Source organism: Pleurodeles waltl, chromosome 3_2 (assembly GCF_031143425.1).
Source record: "Pleurodeles waltl isolate 20211129_DDA chromosome 3_2, aPleWal1.hap1.20221129, whole genome shotgun sequence".
Lineage (NCBI taxonomy): Eukaryota > Metazoa > Chordata > Amphibia > Caudata > Salamandridae > Pleurodeles > Pleurodeles waltl.
In genome coordinates, this window is record NC_090441.1 from 167,918,168 (window position 1) to 167,938,640 (window position 20,473).

Genomic DNA, 20,473 nt, shown 5'->3' on the forward strand with positions numbered 1-20,473 from the left:
GTCTTTGATAGTGGTACACTCACTGCAATGAGCTGGTTTAAGGGGATGAACCAGTGATGCAAGTAGCTGGTCTTTGTTGGTAGTACTCACTGCAGTGAGCTGATTTTGGGTGATGCAACCAGTGATGCAAGTAGCTGGCCTTTGATGGTGGTTTCATCACTCCAATGAGCTGGTTGGTTTTGGATGATTTAACCAGTGATGCAAGGAACTGGTCTTTGATGGTGGTACCACCACAGCAGTCAGCTGGGTTTGGGTGATAAAACCAGTGATGCAAGGAGCTGGTCTTTGATGGTGGTACCATCATTGCAGTGAGCTGGTTTTGGGTGATAAAATCAGTGATGCAAGGAGCTGGTCTTTGATGGTGGTACCATCATTGCAGTGAGCTGGTTTTGGGTGATGAAACCAGTGATGCAAGGAACTGGTCTCTGATGGTGGTACCATCACTGCAGTGAGCTGGTTTTGGGTGATGCAACCAGTGATGCAAGCAGCTGGACTTAGTTGGTCCTGGGCAGTATTACATATCTCAACTGGAAGGCAGAGAACATCAAAACCTGAATGAGATGCTTTGGAGGGGTGTAACAAGCCATGCAGTGGGGTGATTTTGAGGGTGTAACCATCATTGAAATGATGTTTGATGTTAGAGACATCATCGCAACAAGCTGCAGTGGTGTCGCTATCATTGCAATGAGCTGGTCTTGGGTGATGTAACAAGTTTTGGAATGAATCAGGCTTCGTGGTACAACCTTCATTGGAGCATGTTGGTTTGCAGTGATAGCCATTCCTGCAGTGAGAGTGTATCAAATGATATAAACGCCATTGAGTGGCACAGGTCTTGGGCATGTAACCATTGCTGCAAATGTCTTGCGTGGTCCAACAAGCCCTGCAAGGAGCCGGTCGTGGTCGTGCTGTGATTGGCATCACTGTTAGCACTCTTTGTGGTGCACCCGCTGTTGAAATAGATATACCCTTTTTTATAAGTAGACACATAAGAAGCTATTCTGTTCACTTAAATCCACATTAATACAAGATTAATACAAGATGTCATAGGGTGGCATAACTTGCATCCAAGTGAAATAATCTCGAGTGCTCTAACCAACATTGTGAAAATGGACTTGGGTGGCATGGAGAAAAGATTGATTTTGGTTGTTCTTGTCTCTATCACATTAGCTTTTTTCATGATTGGCATTGGCCAGAATCTAAGTACATTAGTCCGTGGAATGGCAATAATTTGGCTTTGGGAAGCAATGGTCAGAGACACAATAGCTCGCACCCCTCCAAAGCTTTAATTTGAATGAGATTGCTTTGTCTTGGGTGGCATTGGTCAAAATCTTGATAGCTCTGTAATTAGCGTATATAATTAGAATGACAGTGGTGTATACTTGGGTGTCATCAGTGTGGATGTCAAAAGCATTATTTTGATTGATATTGGCCAGCATCAGACTAATTTGGTCTTGGTTGGCATGGGCCCTCGTCTCACTACCATTATAATGGGCGCAGATGGTTCGAATCTCAGTGGTATCGGCCAGGGTGGCATGACTCCTAATCTCAATGGCTTTATTTTGAATGTCATTGTTGGAATATCATAGCCTGGTTATAAGTGGCACTGGTCGCAATTTAAATGGCTTAGGTGGCATTGGTCTGAATCTCAGTTTTTGCTTAGTCTTCGGTGAAAGTGGCCACAATCTCAATAGCTCATCTGGGGATGTGCCTCAGTCAGAGCCCCAGTAACATGGTTGCGGGTACCACTGGTCTACCTGGCAACAGAACTGCCTTGAGTAGGAGGTGAAATTATGCTATCCCTTAAATGACTAGAGTACCAATCTGATCAGCCCCATTCGAGACCCCATCACTGTTCTTGTGCCCCAAAGGCTACACATAAAGACAATGTGGCATGCAGGTGCGGAATGTCAAACCATGCAGATGAAGCAGCCAAGAGAAGAGGAAGGAATGGAACAAACCAGAGAAGGTGAAGGATCGCTGACGCTGGAGAGAAGGATTGGTGGCTTTCATGCTTTTCCGGATGTTCCGGAGTTTGGCATTGTACTCTGACAGGAGTCACAGGACAACAAGCCACAGGGAGGAGGACAGAGAAGAGACAGCACAGTGATGGGAAGGTATAAGCATGAGAGAATAGAAAAATTGAATGATGTAGGAATGGATGTAAAAATTATGGTAGGAGTAGATGAGTGGTTTTGTAGAAAGGGGTGGATGAATGCATGGATGGGTGGTTTGTGTGTCCATGATGAGTTATGTAGGCACATGGTTCAGTGACAGTGAGTGGAAAAAATGGATTGATGTATGCATCGATCGATGAATGAAAGAATGGGTAGGTACAAAGATGGGATGGAGTATGGATGTTTGTGCCAAAAGGTAAATGTGAATGGATCAAAAGATGATTGTAGTTGTATATGGGTGAGTGGGAAGTGTTCAAAGTAAACAGTTTTATACATGTATGAATGAAAGGGCGGAGTAATTATTGCATGTGCGGGTACGTATTGAGATACCATTGGAGCGTAGTTGGTGCATGAGAGGAAAACAAGTTGAGCGTTTGGTAGATGTTTTGGAGAATGGAGTGGTGGTTTTATGAGTGAGTGATATGTGAGATAGGTTAGAGTGTGGTTCAGTGTATGGGAATGATGTATAAAGAACAGGTAGCCATGAGGATGAATCAATACAATGATGCATGGGTGAATGTGTTGGTGAGAGGTAGGTGGGTGTATGGATTGATGAATATGGATATGAAACAGACAAAACAAATTGACAAAGACGATAACAAAATGAGAGAAAAAAAAAACATTACCATGAAAGCTGCAGCATATATCTGATCAGAACAGAGAACATGAATTAAATTTGATCTCTGGAAACTTGCTGAATGTTCAGTCCCCATTCACATAATACTGAAGAGCATCCTATCTACCCCTTCAAACAGTCCCCCCCAGCGGCAAAATAAGAGGGGGGATTGAAAGAATGTAATTTCCATACACTTGGAATTAATGACAGATGAGTTCTTCATACCAACAGAAACAATATGAGTGAGTCGCTCAGATCTGACCTACAATACTTCATAGTGTTTCTCCAACTCTAGGATCCATACTTCAATAACAAAGCCTGCAGAACTGCCCCTATCATCTCGCTATGTCCAGTGGTTTCAATGCCACAACACAGTATATTGAAAGGCCACTGGACTAAACTATAGAAACACGCCAGAGCCTCTCAAAGATTGATAAGGATGTAGCAGATACGCCTTCCTGTCACTTACCTAGACTCAGGTCTGCAAGCCTTTTTTTTTTTTTTTTTAATTATAATGGAAACATTTTACAAATCTGCATGAAAGTTAAATAAAGTTTATCAGATTTGGGCTTGGCATGGCAAGTTTCGTGTAGATCCATCAATGGAGTAAAGAAATAAGTGGGATCAAAAGGTGACTTTTCCTAAATTATCTCCAATAGGATTATTCATTCACATCTGCACAAACAAATCTTTTAGCAGACTCACAGCAAACTAGTCATGGAAGTAGAATTTTACTGATGGAAATGACTGAAGGAGATGCCATTAGTTGGTGTGCTGTAAATACATTCAGCATTTTTTGAGAAATCACATTACAGAAATATGCCAGTTGGATTTTGAAAGGTTGACGATGTTAGACTTATTGGGCCAGTCTTGGCTGGTCCATGAACCACAGTTTACGGATCGGACTCAAATAAAAAAAAAGAAACACATTTGATTGGATGAGGGAACTTTTTTTTTTTTACCCACGATCCGTTTTGGGTTGGCAAACTCAATTCCGGGTTTGCAAATCAAAGCAAACTGATTGGCTTGCCGCTGAGCACTGAAATTTAGCTCCAGTTGACATTACAAGATAAAGGGCTCACTCCCAGAGTCCTGAAAAAAAAAATAAGGAGACATAAGGGGACGTGGGGAGCATCCTCTGACCCTCTTGCTCATTTGGCAACCCGAAAGAGAACTCCCTGGGAAAAAGATGAAAAAAATAAAAACTATGGCACAGGGTTTTCAGGCGCTGTGTGGGGGCCACTAACTTGTTTGAAAGCCTTAAGTTTGGGGGGCTGCCTCAGGGCCTAGGAGCCCTAAGGGAAGGGCCCCAAGGCAAATTTTGAACCAGTGTGAGGCTTGTGGGCCTGGTACCTGATTCACAGATCCTACTCAAGACCAACAAGGGCCGACAAGTATGTAAGGTTTCACAAACCTCAACCCGTGGGTTTGAGCCACGGGCCATGGGCAGCGGGGTTTTGCCATTGACAGTGGTTTGGACACAGGTCCTGGCTGAAGGCCAGACAAAAAGGCCAACCACGGTACTCCCGGCAAAGACCAGGCACAGCAGGAATTAGCCACCCACGGTCATGCACAGGAGGGAAGGCAATGCACCCAGAGAAGTTGGATGTACTATATGATAAAAAAAACACTGCAAAGTACATTCAAAGTACTGCAAAGTTACAAAACAAAACTTTTAAAAAGCACTGAAAATTCACAAATATGGCTGTTTAACTGTGTTTTAAAGTGCATATCAGAGGTTTTTACCTCAAAAAATATTGAGGTATTGCAAACAATCTGAACCATAACTTCACTTTAACTGTAGTTTTTTAGTTAATATATCTATTTTTGTTGAAGTATTTCTTGCCAAGTCTTCTGAAAGAAAATTCGCTTTAGGAAGGTATGCATTTTATTTCTTGTGTTTATGTAGAGCTTGTTTCCTGTGCAAAATAAGAGTGGATATAGGCAGGATTTTTAAAACCTTTTTCCTAAACTTTGGAAAGTTTGTGAACTTTATTAAGTTTGAAAAACACTCCATGCACGCATTTCCAGTGGTGTACAAAGGGTGGACTCCAATGCTAGCATGGAAAATGGAGCGACCTGTCCCCTTTTTGGGTCTGTTTCCGAATAGGCTAGTCCCAGCCTTTTGTTGTGACGCCCTAAGTGTTTGCACTCACAGACCCCTTGATTTCACCACCCTCCGTCCACTCTGGCCAAGCTTTACAGTCTGCCTGGTCCTGTTCACACTCACAGCTCTGCCCACCTTCACCCCAGCCCCAGGGCATAGCTTTGGGGGAGGGGGTGGGGGAGTTTGGGGTGCTACCCCTCATAAGTGTATTTTTAGGTAAATAGTTGGATACAGGTCCTTTCAGTCGGACATGGTGAGGAGAATGTGGATTTTACCAGGAATGTTTACAGACACACAGAGACAAAATCGCACATATACTTGCTCCCTCTCTGTTCTGAAAGTCTTGCAAAAGGTTGGTTACTTTGCAACATTTTGTGTTTCTCATCACTTATGGCCTGATGTATGACCATTTCATTTTACAAGTGTCTAATTGTGACTTTTTGTGAGTCGCAATTGGAGAATCGCAAAATTAAGTATACAAATGTGTCTCAGACACATTTAGCGATTCCCAAAGGGGTGGCCAAGACCTACCTCATCAATATTCATGAGGTAGGTTGCAACTCGCGACCCCATTGGGAATGCCCACACTCACAGAAATGGTGGCCTGCTGGGCTCAGCAGACCACCATGTATGTGACTGCTTTTAAATAAAGCACTTTTTTTTTTAATGCAGCCTATTTTCATTAAAGGAAAACGGGATGCATTTCAAACAAACAAAAAGAAAAAAAAATCAGAATAGGCAGGGATCTGTGGGACCACTACCTGCTCTGAAAAAATATTTTCACTTGCATTCACAAAGGGGAAGTGGTCCCCTGGGGACCCCTTCCTTTTTGCGAATGGGTTACCACCAACTTAAAGTTGTTTGTAACTGCGATTGTTTTGCGATCGCATTCATGGCCACAAATCAATTTTACATGATCCTGCGACTCACTGTTAGGAAGGGATGCCCTTGACATGCCCCTTTCTAATACCAACTCGCAAAAACATTTTGTGATTCGGTAATTGATTACCGAATCGCAAAATGGGGTCTGTACATCCAGCAATGCTTTTTTCTGGGCGCAAACGGTCTGATTACGAATGAGGCCGTTTGCGACCAGGAAAAAGCATTACACATATGCCCCTTAGTGCCCCTACCAGCCTGCATTTATCTCCCTTTCCACTGCCCCTTTTGCTCCTCTCATGTACCCTGCTTGTCCGATATGTGTATTTTAAAATTATATGCCAGCGTGATTGCTGGACAATCTGAAGCTCACGCCCCCCCCCCCCCCCTATTACTGACCAAGCTACGCCCCTGCCCAGCCCTGTCACTGCCCCCCTCGCCCCTCGGGACAGCTCCCTGGTGAGGCCCGAGCGCCTGTGGTGACGGGTGGAGTCCTCTCCGTGCTTTGAGGCGGGACACAGCTTCGATTCATAGCGCAACTAACCCCACCCGAGCGCAGAGGCCGCTCAGACCTCCCCTGGCCTCCCCCCGCCCAGGGTGACTCAGACGGGTGACTCACGCCATCTTCTTAAATGTCAGAGTTTTCATCTGAGAACGGCTCTCCCAGGGTACCATGGCACCAGGAAAGTGTGAGGGTTAAGCATCCACTATCGTGGATTATAAGAATTCTAACAACTTCCTGTTGTTCGGCACTATTTGGACTACAGTTGTGGCCGTCTACATAGATGTGAGTAGCAGCTGTTACTGTGAAAAACACTTGCTGATACTCCGTTTAAAGACCTAGGTAGGAAGGTGGTTTGTGATGGTTCTGCCAGGACTGAAAGCAATGATCACAGGTCACAGCAGATACGCGCTTAGACCTGGGAACAAGTTTGCTGCTGGAGAATACTTCAAGGGGTCGGCAGAAGAGAGCTGGGGTGGAGGGGTGGAGGGTGCAGACGCCACGAGTAGTCGGGCGCCCTCAGTCTTATGGTCTGGGAATGCCATCCTTTTCCAAGTCTCTGTGGAAATCTGCAGTTTGTGCATCTCACCCTGGCGTGGTGAGTGTGCCCTTCACTCTGTCCTAACTCCAGAGGCAGCCATGGTGTGGTGAGTGCGCCCTTCACTCTGTCCTAACTCCAAACACAGCCATGGCGTGGTGAGTGTGCCCTTCACTCTGTCCTAACTCCAAACACAGCCATGGTGTGGTGAGTGCGCCCTTCACTCTGTCCTAACTCCAAACACAACCATGGCGTGGTGAGTGTGCCCATCACTCTGTCCTAACTCCAGAGGCAGCCATGGTGTGGTGAGTGCGCCCTTCACTCTGTCCTAACTCCAAACACAGCCATGGCGTGGTGAGTGCGCCCTTCACTCTGTCCTAACTCCAAACACAGCCATGGTGTGGTGAGTGCGCTCTTCACTCTGTCCTAACTCCAAACACAGCCATGGCGTGGTGAGTGTGCCCATCACTCTGTCCTAACTCCAGAGGCAGCCATGGTGTGGTGAGTGCGCCCTTCACTCTGTCCTAACTCCAAACACAGCCATGGCGTGGTGAGTGTGCCCTTCACTCTGTCCTAACTCCAAACACAGCCATGGTGTGGTGAGTGCGCTCTTCACTCTGTCCTAACTCCAAACACAGCCATGGCGTGGTGAGTGTGCCCATCACTCTGTCCTAACTCCAAACACAGCCATGGTGTGGTGAGTCCGCACTCTGTCCTAACTCCAAATACAGCCATGGCGTGGTGTATGCCCTTCTCTCTGTCCTAACTCCAAACACAACCATGGTGTGGTGAGTGCCCTTCTCTCTGTCCTAACTCCAAAGGCAGCCATCGCGTAGTGAGTGCGCCCTTTACTCTGTCCTAACTCCAAACACAGCCATGGCGTGGTGTATGCCCTTCTCTCTGTCCTAACTCCAAACACAGCCATGGTGTGGTGAGTGCGCCCTTCACTCCGTCCTAACTCCAAACACAGCCATGGTGTGGTGAGTGCGCTCTTAGCTTTCTGTCCTAACTCCAAACACAGTTCACACTCTGTCCTAACTCCAAAGGCAGCCATGGTGTGGTGAGTGCGCTCTTAGCTCTCTGTCCTAACTCCAAACACAGCCATGGTGTGGTGACTGCGCCCTTCACTCTGTCCTAACTCCAAACACAGCCATGAAGTGGTGAGTGTGCCCTTCACTCTGCCCTAACTCTGAGTGCACTCTTCTCTCCGTCCTAACTCCAAACACAGCCATGGTGTGGTGAGTGCGCCCTTTACTCTGTCCTAACTCTAAACACAGCCATGGTGTGGTGAGTGCGCTCTTCTCTCTGTCCTAATTCCAAACACAGCCATGGAGTGGTGAGTGTGCCCTTAGCTCTCTGTCCTAACTCCAAACACAGCCATGGTGTGGTGAGTGTGCCCTTTACTCTGTCCTAACTCTAAACACAGCCACGGTGTGGTGAGTGCGCCCTTCACCCTGTCCTAACTATAAACACAGCCATGGTGTGGTGAGTGCGCCCTTCACTCTGTCCTAACTCGAAACACAGCCACGGCGTGGTGAGTATGCCCTTCACTCTGTCCTAACTCCAAACACAGCCACGGCGTGGTGAGTGCACCCTTCACTCTGTCCTAACTCCAAACACAGCCATGATGTGGTGAGTGCGCCCTTCACTCTGTCCTAACTCCAAACACAACCATGGCGTGGTGAGTGCACCCTTCACTCTGTCCTAACTCCAAACACAGCCACGGTGTGGTGAGTGCGCCCTTCACTCTGTCCTAACTCCAAACACAGCCACGGTGTGGTGAGTGCGCCCTTCACTCTCTGTCCTAACTCCAAACACAGCCACGGCGTGGTGAGTGTGCCCATCACTCTCTGTCCTAACTCCAAACACAGCCATGGCGTGGTGAGTGCGCTCTTCACCCTGTCCTAACTCCAAACACAGCCACGGCGTGGTGAGTGCGCCCTTCACTCTCTGTCCTAACTCCAAACACAGCCACGGCGTGGTGAGTGTGCCCATCACTCTCTGTCCTAACTCCAAACACAGCCATGGCGTGGTGAGTGCGCTCTTCACCCTGTCCTAACTCCAAACACAGCCACGGCGTGGTGAGTGCACCCTTCACTCTGTCCTAACTCCAAACACAGCCACGGCGTGGTGAGTGCGCCCTTCACTCTCTGTCCTAACTCCAAGGATAACTTGTTGCTGCTACACCAACCACTTACATCAATGAACTACACTTCAAGGACAGCTGAAGAGCATCCCTCTACCAGCGATATGTAACCTGAGAGCTATCGCCGCTGTTCATATCTACCCAGTTAAATCGGTTTATGACAAATAACTAGGAACTGTTTCCAAAATAAGCCTTTTCAAGTACAATGTACAGAGCACAGAGATGGAGCAGCGCAACCTGCTTGACTTCTGATGTTGGAAAACACTCTAACTCCACTTTTACTGCAATGTAAACTCGTACATTGCTCTTCTGACTCACATTAACACTTTATCACTCAGCGGTTGTGCAGGTACCTGTATTTCAAACAGGTTGTATGATGATCCCCTCACCTTCTTGCCCTCTGACACTCAAGTGAGACAGAACTGCTACAGGTCATGTCTATGGTCCGGTAGGTACCAGTCCACTACAGAAAACCACCCATCACCAGCTGAACAGGCATGGAATAACTGCAGAGATCTGCCACACTCCGCTTGCCACCCAAGGACTACATACATATTAGGACCACTTCAAACACTGAACAGTTACATTAATATGAAGTATGATTGTAAGAAACCCCATCCCAGCAAACCTCCTGACCGCCTCGCCCACTGACTATGGTAAGAATATGTGAGGCACAGTGGTGGTGATGGTGGTGGTGGTGGGGGATGGGGCGTCACCCTGGACCAACTTTCCAGTAAGTGCCCAAAAATACGGACATGGTAAAGACGGGTAGGTTTACTCCGACCTATGGTTACACTTATCTTAGCTTAAAAGGACCTTACTGCTACAAAGGTACAAGTGAATGAAGGGAGGCCTCCCTTCCAGGATTGTGCCACATGATGTGTCAAGAAGGTTACTTTCAGTGTGAGGTATGGGACTTCTTGCAGGTGACCACCATGCAGGAGAAATCCATTCAGTCACATACAATGGGCTCCATGTTCAGAAACAAGAAGCCAATCATAGCAGAGTAGGGGGCTGATGACTCATTTGAAACTGAAACAAGTGGGTCCAGAAGTAGGAGTGGTTTGCAGAATGAGTAAATCTGTCTGTTGCTGCTTTGTTAATGACGGCAAGCACCTCACACATTAAAAACTGATCTGAGCAAGATTAACAAATAGGCAGTTGCAATAGAGGGCAAGAAATATAGAAACCCTTCTGAATTAGCATAACTCACTGGGTCCAGCTTAAGGACCTCCAGTGGTCACAGAACCGGGACACACATCCACCCAATGGGTGGTCATGTTTGAAAGAGATCAAATTAAACCAGTGTCATAAGACTGGCTACAGAGAAGGAGAAGCACTGACGTTGCTGGTGTTTACTTCTTCTGACACCAGCCCCGTCCCCGGAGCTGTCATAGAACTGGTGGCGAGGTAGGACTGGTTGAGAGGGTTCATACTGTTTCACATTATCTGCTCTGGAGTAACAGGAAGATTTGCAATATTGTTGATGAAACTTCCTAATGGGGAAGCGAAACTGAGGGAACATGCCATGGCTTTGAACCACATGGGTCGTGCACAGCAGATGCATCAAAAGAAATACTGCATCTCCAGGGCAGCCCTTTTGGTGCTTGACAATCAATCTGCTCATTGCAAGCACTGAAAGGTCTTCTCCATTGTGCATAAAATAGGATGCTGGGGAGCTTGTTAAAGTAAAGCAGGGGCTGAGAAATGCTCGTAGCTTGTTGCCACATTTCAGTCAGGAAACTGCATGTGAACTCAGATGCAAGTCATTCCCCCTTTAAGACCACAGCCACTTTCCTTGTTACCAAGGAGGTTTAAGCAACATCATCAGAAGCTGGCATCAAAGGGTAGGCAAAAGAAAGTTTAGCTGAGGTGTCCTAGCCACTCGCATTTTTAGACATCTAGAGAAACCCAAAAATATGCATTCTGGGGGAGGAAACAGACTGTTTAGCTCACTATCATTATATTTGGTGTAAATAATTCCTGATGCAAGCATCTCTAGGGCAGTGGAGCCTGAACCAAAGAAGGCCTCCGTCCAAAAACAAATTCTGTGGCCTCAAGAAGTGCTGTGCTCTGTGTTGTTCTTTAAACAAGGTCTGCAACCACTCTTGGTTGAGATCAGTTAAGGAAGAACAACCAAACAGATGGCTATAGAAATAGACCCAGACGGGCTGACAGCGTTGCCACTATGGGGCCTGTGGATAGACCTTTAGGCTCCAGAAAGAGGGACCTGAGGTTTGCCTAAAGTGCTGAAGCGGCAAAAGGAAGGCTTCAGTCAAGGGCTGAAGAATACAGGAGCTAGATCCACAGCTGAAGTTCTCACTGTCACCGTGGTGGCAAGTGGTCACCAGAGGGTCCGAGCATCCTGAAGAATCTTTAATGTGTCACCTTAAAATACATTTTCTGTTGAAGAAACAGCAGAAGGTATCAGTAATACAGGTTGCATTTTCTCCAGGATTACCACTAGCTCTGAGGATGAAGTTGGTAGCTGAGTTGGGGGAACACAGAGCTGTAAACTCTAAACATGGTCCTGCAAATAGGATGAAGAGAAGCCTTTTTTTGTATCTTTAATGAAGGGAACATGTCATGTAAGAACACTCTCTTTTCAGACACTTACCTTCTGGAGGTGAGTAGGAGCAGAAGAGCCATCCTTATTGGCCTTTGCAATCAACACTTTGGTCTTTCTCTCTCTGATTAATTAAGTGTGCACAAGGGCCATTTGTCACATTTGCTGCAGCCATGCATAAGCCCTTTGCAGAGTGACTGGAGTTCAATGTCGCAATGGGACATAAAACTAGACATCTTTGGAGGTGATATCACAAGATTCTCTTGCAGTAAAAAAGATAATCCTTAGTCATACTTTATATTTTTGTATGTATTTGTACTTTACATTACAGCACACATGCAAAGTTAGAAAGATTTTGAGAAAAGAAAACTTTTCCCAAACATTGTGCCTGGCTCAAGGAGGTGTCATTTTTTTCACGCAAACCCCTGTCTACATTTTTATTATATAGGGTTTTGCATTGCAAAATCATTGGTGGTTTCATATACCACATCTGAAGTGCCCCCTAGCCGTGAAGTGGCGCCAACCACTACTTTGTGCTACTTTCCAGGTAGATCCCGATTCAAGACTTTTCTCCAGTTTGTGACACTGCACTGGTGCGACCCTTGGTAAATCTTGGCCACGAGTTTAAACACAGACTCTAATTAACTCGTCAATCTGTTTGTGGTGGGAACGCCCAGCACCACTTCTTGTCGAAGTACCGTGTGCAGCTTTTCAGTGTAACACTTACCAGTTGTTACAACTTGCTTATAAGCACCGCCAGTATTGTGGAGGAGGGTGGTGGGGGTGGAACCAACTTGCTTATAAGCACCGCCAGTATTGTGGAGGACGGTGGTGGGGGTGGAACCAACTTGCTTATAAGCACCGCCAGTATTGTGGAGGAGGGTGGTGGGGGTGGAAACAACCTGCTTATAAGCACCGCCAGTATTGTGGAGGAGGGTGGTGGGGGTGGAACCAACTTGCTTATAAGCACCGCCAGTATTGTGGAGGAGGGTGGTGGGGGTGGAACCAACTTGCTTATAAGCACCGCCAGTATTGTGGAGGAGGGTGGTGGGGGTGGAACCAACTTGCTTATAAGCACCGCCAGTATTGTGGAGGAGGGTGGTGGGGGTGGAAACAACCTGCTTATAAGCACCGCCAGTATTGTGGAGGAGGGTGGTGGGGGTGGAAACAACCTGCTTATAAGCACCGCCAGTATTGTGGAGGAGGGTGGTGGGGGTGGAAACAACCGCCAGTATTGTGGAGGAGGGTGGTGGGGGTGGAAAGAACCTGCTTATAAGCACCGCCAGTATTGTGGAGTAGGGTGGTGGGGGTGGAAAGAACCTGCTTATAAGCACCGCCAGTATTGTGGAGGAGGGTGGTGGGGGTGCAAAGAACCTGCTTATAAGCACCGCCAGTATTGTGGAGAAGGGTGGTGGGGGCTGGAAACAACCTGCTTATAAGCACCGCCAGTATTGTGGAGGAGGGTGGTGGGGGTGGAAACAACTTGCTTATAAGCACCGCCAGTATTGTGGAGGAGGGTGGTGGGGGTGGAACAATCTGCTTATATGCACCGCCAGTATTGTGGACGGCTGTGTGTGTGGAGGTGGTGGGGGTGGAAACACAAGGAAACAGCTCTCTTTCGTAGCAGCACTCAATGTGGTCTAGGCGCTAGGCTGGAAAGCATTTTAATGAGGCGAAATAACACAGTAGCAGGATATTAGGTCGCCAAGTCGTGGACCTTGAGAAATTACTGCAAAAGGCCAGACAACTGACTTTATTTTAGCTCACGGTAAGCACTCCAGCAGAAACATTTTTATACTACCGGAAGAATTGTCAGACCATTTGCTGCTGATGCCAGGGTTTGAAATTAGGTGCCTCAGATTGAGAACTAACAATCTAGATATTGATTCCCAAATTATCTGAGTGATATCCTTCTCACGCGGCTCTCTAACACAATCATTCCTCCCCACCTGGTGCAGCTGCTCCATTGCAGCCAATCATATCCCGTTCTGAGCAGACAAACATACACATTTAAACTTTCCCTCCGAAGGTTTGCAAAGATTATAACGCTTGCACTTTTTGAAGCCTGTAAATGTCGCCTGCATGTTACAAAAAAATGTGCAGGAAATCAATTTTCATGCATGTTTTTTATGTGTGAGAACTCTCCACCTGAAATTAAATATTTGTGGCCATTGTAGTGCATTAATGCAGTTTCTCTAGTTCCCAGACATGACTGTACACTCTTTCCAAGCACAGGGGAAGGAAATCACCAAAGGTCTCTCTTATTCTGGTAGACCACCCTTTGATTGTTTCACTTGACTGTGACCTTGCTTGTAGCCTGCCCTGTCCATCCCATCTGCACACACACGCACATGCAGCCGCTGTGTTTAGTCTCAACGTAGAAGTGTAAACGCGCATTTTGGCAGCGCTGGGTCAGTTCAGGAACAAAGGATAAATATTTATGTGGTGGATACACAACACACGACCATTAGAGATATGCATGTGCCGGGAATTGACCGCTGATGGAATGCGGTCATCTTGAGCCGTGACATGGACCTGGAAACAAATATGTGGACATTATGTACAGCCTTACATGCCTGTGGTACAAGAAGCATGTACACAACATGTACTGCTAAACACAGACTCAAAAACAGTTACTGCCAAAATACCGAGCGTACACAAGAGGCCACCAACCAAAATATTCACAACAACCTGCTCTCAAGCGCTTATCCCAAACCTGCTGGACTGGAGGTAGATCAGTCAATTCATCCAGTCCTCCAGCGTGTAAGAACTGAAGGTCGATTACAAATTTAAATAAGTCGACATTTTTGTAGAGAGCTATCTACGTAAAGCCAGGGGTTTTGACAAGAGGAGTTTTGGAGTCTGTTTTTTGCATCTATATTGTTTCAGTGAATTTGTGTTTTGTAAAAACCCCTAAGCTTGTTCGTCTTCTGTCCAGTGGATACAGAGCTCATGGGACTTACCACAAACAATTTAGATAAGGAATTCCAATTCAGGGCATGATTTCAAGGGCTGCCCTCGTGTACCACCGAGAGCAGGTTTAGGGCACGTTCGCTTAAGCTCCAGTATGTGAAAGCTACACACGTACCCTAGATGCAAGGTGAGCGAACTGACAGACAACTGGCACTTCTGTGCATTCAAGATTCCTCTAAACTTGATGTTCCCCCAGGGTCTTGAATAGATTTCTTCAAGCCTTCTCCACTGGGGCACATACCCTCAGCATCATGGCTTCCTGTATCCTTTCTCTATTTACTATTGTTGCACCATCTGGTCAGCAGAACCTCAGCTCATCGCCCTCATATTGCCCCAATGTCCATCATGTCACTTTCCACACTTACACCCATTGTCTGTAAACACTGCCTCCCCAATATCCATCCAACATCTCACTCTTAACCCGTCTTATCATCTTCCAGTCTCTATAGCACCGTGTTGTCCTGATACCCATCCAACCTCTCACTTTTAACCCATCTTATTATCTTCCAGTCTCTGTAGCACCGTGTTGTCCTGATACCCATCAAATCTCTCCCGTTTAACCCGTCCTGTCATCTTCCAGTCTCTGTAGCACCGTGTTGTCCCAATAGCCATCCAACCTCTCACTTCTAACCCGTATTATCATCTTCCAGTCTCTATAGCACCGTGTTGTCCTGATACCCATCAAATCTCTCACGTTTAACCCGTCCTATCATCTTCCAGTCTCTGTAGCACCATGTTGTCCCAATAGCCATCCAACCTCTCACTTCTAACCCGTATTATCATCTTCCAGTCTCTGTAGCACCGTGTTGTCCCAATAGCCATCCAAGCTCTCACTTCTAACCCATCTTATCATCTTCGAGTCTCTATAGCACCGTGTTGTCCCAATACCCATCCAAATTCTCACTTCTAACCCGTCTTATCATCTTCCAGTCTCTATAGCACTGTGCTGTCCCAATAGCCATCCAACCTCTCACTTTTAATCCATGTTATCATGTTCCAGTCTCTATGGCACTGTGTTGTCCTGATACCCATCAAATCTCTCACTTTTGACCCATCTCGCTATCGTCTAGTCTCTATAGCACTGTGTTGCGCCTGAATCCATCAAACCATTCTCTTCGCACACATCTTATCGGTATTCAATGCCTATACCAATATACTGACCTAAGTTCTATCAAAAGAATCTGTTTTCACACATTTCATCTAGGCATGGACAGAATTTTAACTACACAAACAACATCTGCATCGCAGAAAATTCATAAAATTTCTCATGATGTAGCTTCACATGGCTTTTTAAAAGCAAGCGCGCACCACACATAAACAAGTCATGCAAGATACCAGACACCAGTGGTCGATTGGTTCTCACAGAAAATGTGTCACTGAGAGACATTTTCTGACATTTTTACATGTGATGCGTGGTTGCTTGAAAATAATCCTGTGATGTATCAGAAAACCGCATTTCTCTCTGAACCCATAATTGTGAGTACTTCTGTGATTTTTGAAAGGAATTTCGCAACATTTCAGAAAAAAATGACTCAGTTTTGCACAACCCTGTCCTCCAGAGTTTAGAACAGAATATTGTATTGACATCCAACGAAACAATGACTTCTCATACATCTCAGCATGTTCCAATCTAATGACTACTGGCACTTAATTAAATGTTAAACATATGAAACACTGATGCCATTACCAGTCTTCAAAAGACTCAGTTCTCAAACATGGAACTAACCATAGTACACTGCTATTTATTCACCAAACTGCTTACATCTCTCACACCCTGCAGACACTGTTGCATACAACTGTTCACTTATTCACCAGACCTTTCACCACTACCCACCTCAGTCTTTTCGAAGCACTACATCACAACATCACATTTCAGGTCCAATAAGTCATCACACAAGTTGCTTTTTCCAATGTGAGCATGTCATTACATTGGCTATGCTTTCACAGTGACATCACATCACCCGTGCACGTCGCCCAGTCATAGGCATATATTATCCCCATTTTAAATGTCTCTGCTGTCTGCATCCTTCACACCACAACTCATCCACCTTTCATTCTTTCTACCATCCCTGTAGCTACCCAGCATCCTCTCTGCCAGGATCTTGCACACCAGCCTGGAGGTCGGATGTCCCCTGCTACTCTTGGGGCTCTCCTTGCTACTACTAGTTTCACAAATCATGAAGCAAATGTAGGAGCCCAAAGGAAACATGGCTTCAAGAAGAGACTGTTTACATGTGTACTGTCCACTCCTGGTCCCTCTCCCACCACCTAAGCAGCCAATAAAAGGGCTGTGAGGTGATGAAGGTAACAGAGGCGGTAAACCCCGTGATGTCATCGGGGGCCATTTCTGCTACACCAGACATTCTAGGGATTCTGCATCTATTTCACTAGTTGTAAGTCACTTACCACAAATGCCCACCATTTCTGCTTACAATGTAGCTTGGGAATCAGGTGACCTTAAAGGTCTGCCCCACAAATCTGCCCGACCAACCCTTGCCTATCGCACTCTCACGCCCACAAGTTTTATTCCACTCGCTAACATCACCCTCACAGAGGTGGAGACAAGTGACCCACAGAGGGGTGGATAGACATTGTTAGTGGCATGTTTTGATATCTTAGCATGTTTGTTGGGATATTGCGTTTCACAGTGCACAGTTCCCCAGAGAACACCTGCACATAGATTTATCAACAGTAAATGGTCATAGACCCAAACATGGGGTTCAATTTATGAGACCACCTATTACCGCTATTGCAATATAAAGGTTATATATTTCAATAGTGGTAATGGGGTCAATAGGGCACGATGTGAGAGAAATGATGTGAGAACAGCTTGGCGAGTTCCCTTCAAATCCAATCGAATAAAAGGGTTCAAGTCAATAGATAAGGCCTCTATGTTTAAATAAAGTAAAATGTGAAAACAGGTTTAATTCCTATTCAGCTGGCTATGTTTTCTGAGGGGAACAAACTGCAGAACAAGACAAAGAAGCAACACTTTGCCTGTGTATGAAATTCCTACAAAAAGTTTTCTGTCTGGCTGACGAGTACTCCATTACAAATGTGACAGATATCGCACCGGCCTTATTACAAGTGCCATAGGCTATAATGCACATATAAGAACGTGGACAGGAGTATCCCATTCCCTAAACTCCAGATCCCTATATTTGAGGGAGCACAACAGGGTTAGAGCTAGAGTATCAGCAAAAGACACCACATGCACTGCTGTGAGCCATACCTGCCACTCGATGTGCCACGATGCCCTCTAGGTTGTAGTTGTCGTCCTCGGGCTCTTTTGATGGAGCTTCAACTGTCTGAGGCCCTTTTTGAGGAAACTGGGCTTGAGTTTGAAGGGTTGGGGAAGGGGAGGAAGCAATAATGGACTGCTGGGGTTCTGCAGGGGTGTACATTGTTGCTTGGGGCACTGGAGACGAGGACGGTGTGGTTTGCCCAAAGCTGTAGCTCCTCACCGGTGCTGCTCCAGCATGCTGTTGCGTTGGGTAGCTGTACGGTGAGTAGGATCCCCCTGTTTCTGCCTCTCTGTAGTCCTGAATGATGGGCTCTGGTTCTCCAAGGCTTCTGGTAGTTTGCCCCATAGTCCGGAGCGTGTAGGCTTTCGGGGCTGCCTGGTCTGGAGTCCCAAAAGACTGGGCAGGTGAAGTGCTGTAGTTCTGCATTGGACTTGGAGAGGAGGCTACATAAGCATTGCTAGGTCTCTGCTGTGCTGCCTGCGGAGTGGGTTGACTATAGATGTTTAGGGCTGGCTGGGCCGAGAGTGACGTAACTACCGGCATGTGCTTTTCCTCTCTTGTGGCGGCTGGGACACTCTGAGACTTGTGCATCTGTGAGAAGGACGGATCAAGGTCAAGCATCAACATGTTAAGTGCTTCGATCGACTGCTCGATCTCCTGTTGGGAGGCAGTCTGGGGGAACTCGGGGATGCTCTGACTCTGAGACAAGGTCTGCACAGTAGTACTCATTTGCGGGCTCGGACTCGGACTTTGACTCTCAATAGACCTATCTTGTTGGCGGGAAGAGGGCCTGCTTCCTGTGCCAGCGCCACCCTGCCAAGAATTGAGTCCCCGCTGCACAGCTTCACGGCTACTGCCACTTCGTGCTGGTGCCTGTGGCAGCAATGGAGGAACCTGTTCAAACATAGCAGGCTCTGGCGTCGAGAAGGACTGGGAGCGATACATCGCATTGGGGTCAAAGTAATATAAGTGCTGTTGCATAGAAGCTGGCTGCTGAGGTTGTCCCCAGCTGGGTGCCTGGTAGCTTCCCTGGTATGTCGTGAGATTCTCCTGGGCAGACACAGAAGGTCTCATTTGGCCACCTGCCTCTTGAATGTGCCGGGGGGACATGTTCCTCAAGGTATTCTGGTTACTGTAATGGTATCCACCATTAATGACTGCCTCAGCTTCATAAAGTCGATCCTTGTGCAACTTATCCATACCGTTGAAACTGGATGGGCCATTGTGTAGTGAAGACATGTTCTCCAATCTGTGAGGCTCATTCACGTTATTGGTGCCATCAAATGAGGACAACGTGCCCAGGCTGCCAACACTGTGCATGTCCTGGTTGGGCAGGTCATCGTCCAAGATGTCGGTTTCCCTCTCAGCAGGGACCATGGTGGTGCCACCATTCATGTGTACTTGTGCTGGTACCACATGAAGCACTGCTCCAACGCCGGCTGACCCGGCATTATGGTTATGCATCTGCGCCTCTGTCTCCAAGCCAAATCCGCTCAGGAGTCGTTCAAGCTCTCGCTTCTCCTCTGGGGTCAGGATCTGGTTGGCTGCTGCGACGGCAGCTTGTTCATCGGTCTTGTCAGTCTTGGTGGAAGCGGTGGAGTTGCCCGAGTCGCTGCTGACGGACAGAGTGTGTTCAATGTGGTTGGGTGTGGCGGAGAGTGGGATGCCGTTGGCGTTGACGGTAGTGGTGCTGCCGTGAGTGGAGTCCTTCTTCTTCACCTTGGCATACAGACTGCCATCCAGTGGTCCTTGGGTGTGCACAACTTCTGCAGAGAGAGGAAGCAGAGAAACATTAGGCTCGCTATTTATACTGGCAACAAGGGCAGGCTAAAAGCATCCATTAATCATAAGCAGTATTAATATCTTATGTGTTTTAGCAATGCTTATCAACAGCTTGAGACGAAAACATCACAGTACTGCCAAGCCTGAATGCCTTTCGAAATTAGCCACTAAGCATCAGTTTGATCCAAGTCAACGCCCCCCCTCCCCTTCAAGCCACCCGTCTCTCCCTTGCCTCCCCTGGGCACTGACTGTGCGAAAATAAAACTCCTCTGTTTATGTGCTAAGTGCAAATTAACCTTCTCCAGTGTTCCAGCACACTCTGACGCTTTGTCCCGGAAGATGTTACCATGGTGTCGGGCGCAACCGGCCAATGAGGCAGACAAGTGGTTGTGACTGGTGAACCCTCGTCAAAGGCAATGATCATTTTGGAAGGAGACGCACAGTAGGCTTCAAAATTACATTAATTATTTACCATCAAGAAAAATCCGTTCCTCACAGTAGGATAACATTTATGGCTCTCAAGAAGGCTAGGTTTACCCAGAGCGCCAATGGGGCTAATAGCGCGGCGACAAAAGGAACGGAGACGTTTTACTAAAGGAATATATCTTTCAACATAGAATCCAGGACAGAAGGCAGACACAACTCCAGTGTACAGTCTGCCTCTCATTGTCATTGTTCGGTGAGAGAACCTGGTTTCTGTGGTGGACGTGGCGCATAGTCTGGGTAAGGCCTAGACTGTGTAAAGTCTGTGGATAGGAATGACAATAGCCATTTTCTCCAGTCTGGGTGGCTCCATGGCACACACAGTTCATATGTTACAGCGTTTCGACATTTCGAACTTCATAGGGTCACCATCAGGACTGATGTTGAGGAACACTGCGGGAACAACCCTTAGCGACCAACGAATTGTGACTGGTAAGAGGCCCTTGTGGACAAAGGGCAGCT

The 20,473-nt window shown here is 46.8% G+C and overlaps 1 protein-coding gene across 11 annotated transcripts in view; it reads right to left on the reverse strand.

Annotated features, from left to right (window-relative positions):
* TNS1 (tensin 1) overlaps positions 1–20,473 on the reverse strand; it is a 1,530,885-nt gene that overhangs the window by 103,212 nt on the left and 1,407,200 nt on the right. For 9 of the 11 annotated variants that reach the window (XM_069227070.1, XM_069227066.1, XM_069227068.1 and 6 more), the window contains 2 exons: positions 17,734–19,512; positions 1,959–2,045 (listed from right to left, as the gene is read on the reverse strand). In XM_069227070.1, the coding sequence (XP_069083171.1) occupies positions 1,959–2,045; positions 17,734–19,512 (1,866 nt within the window). The remainder of the gene's footprint in view (positions 1–1,958; positions 2,046–17,733; positions 19,513–20,473) is intronic. The other 2 variants (XM_069227069.1, XM_069227067.1) reach the window with 1 other exon arrangement.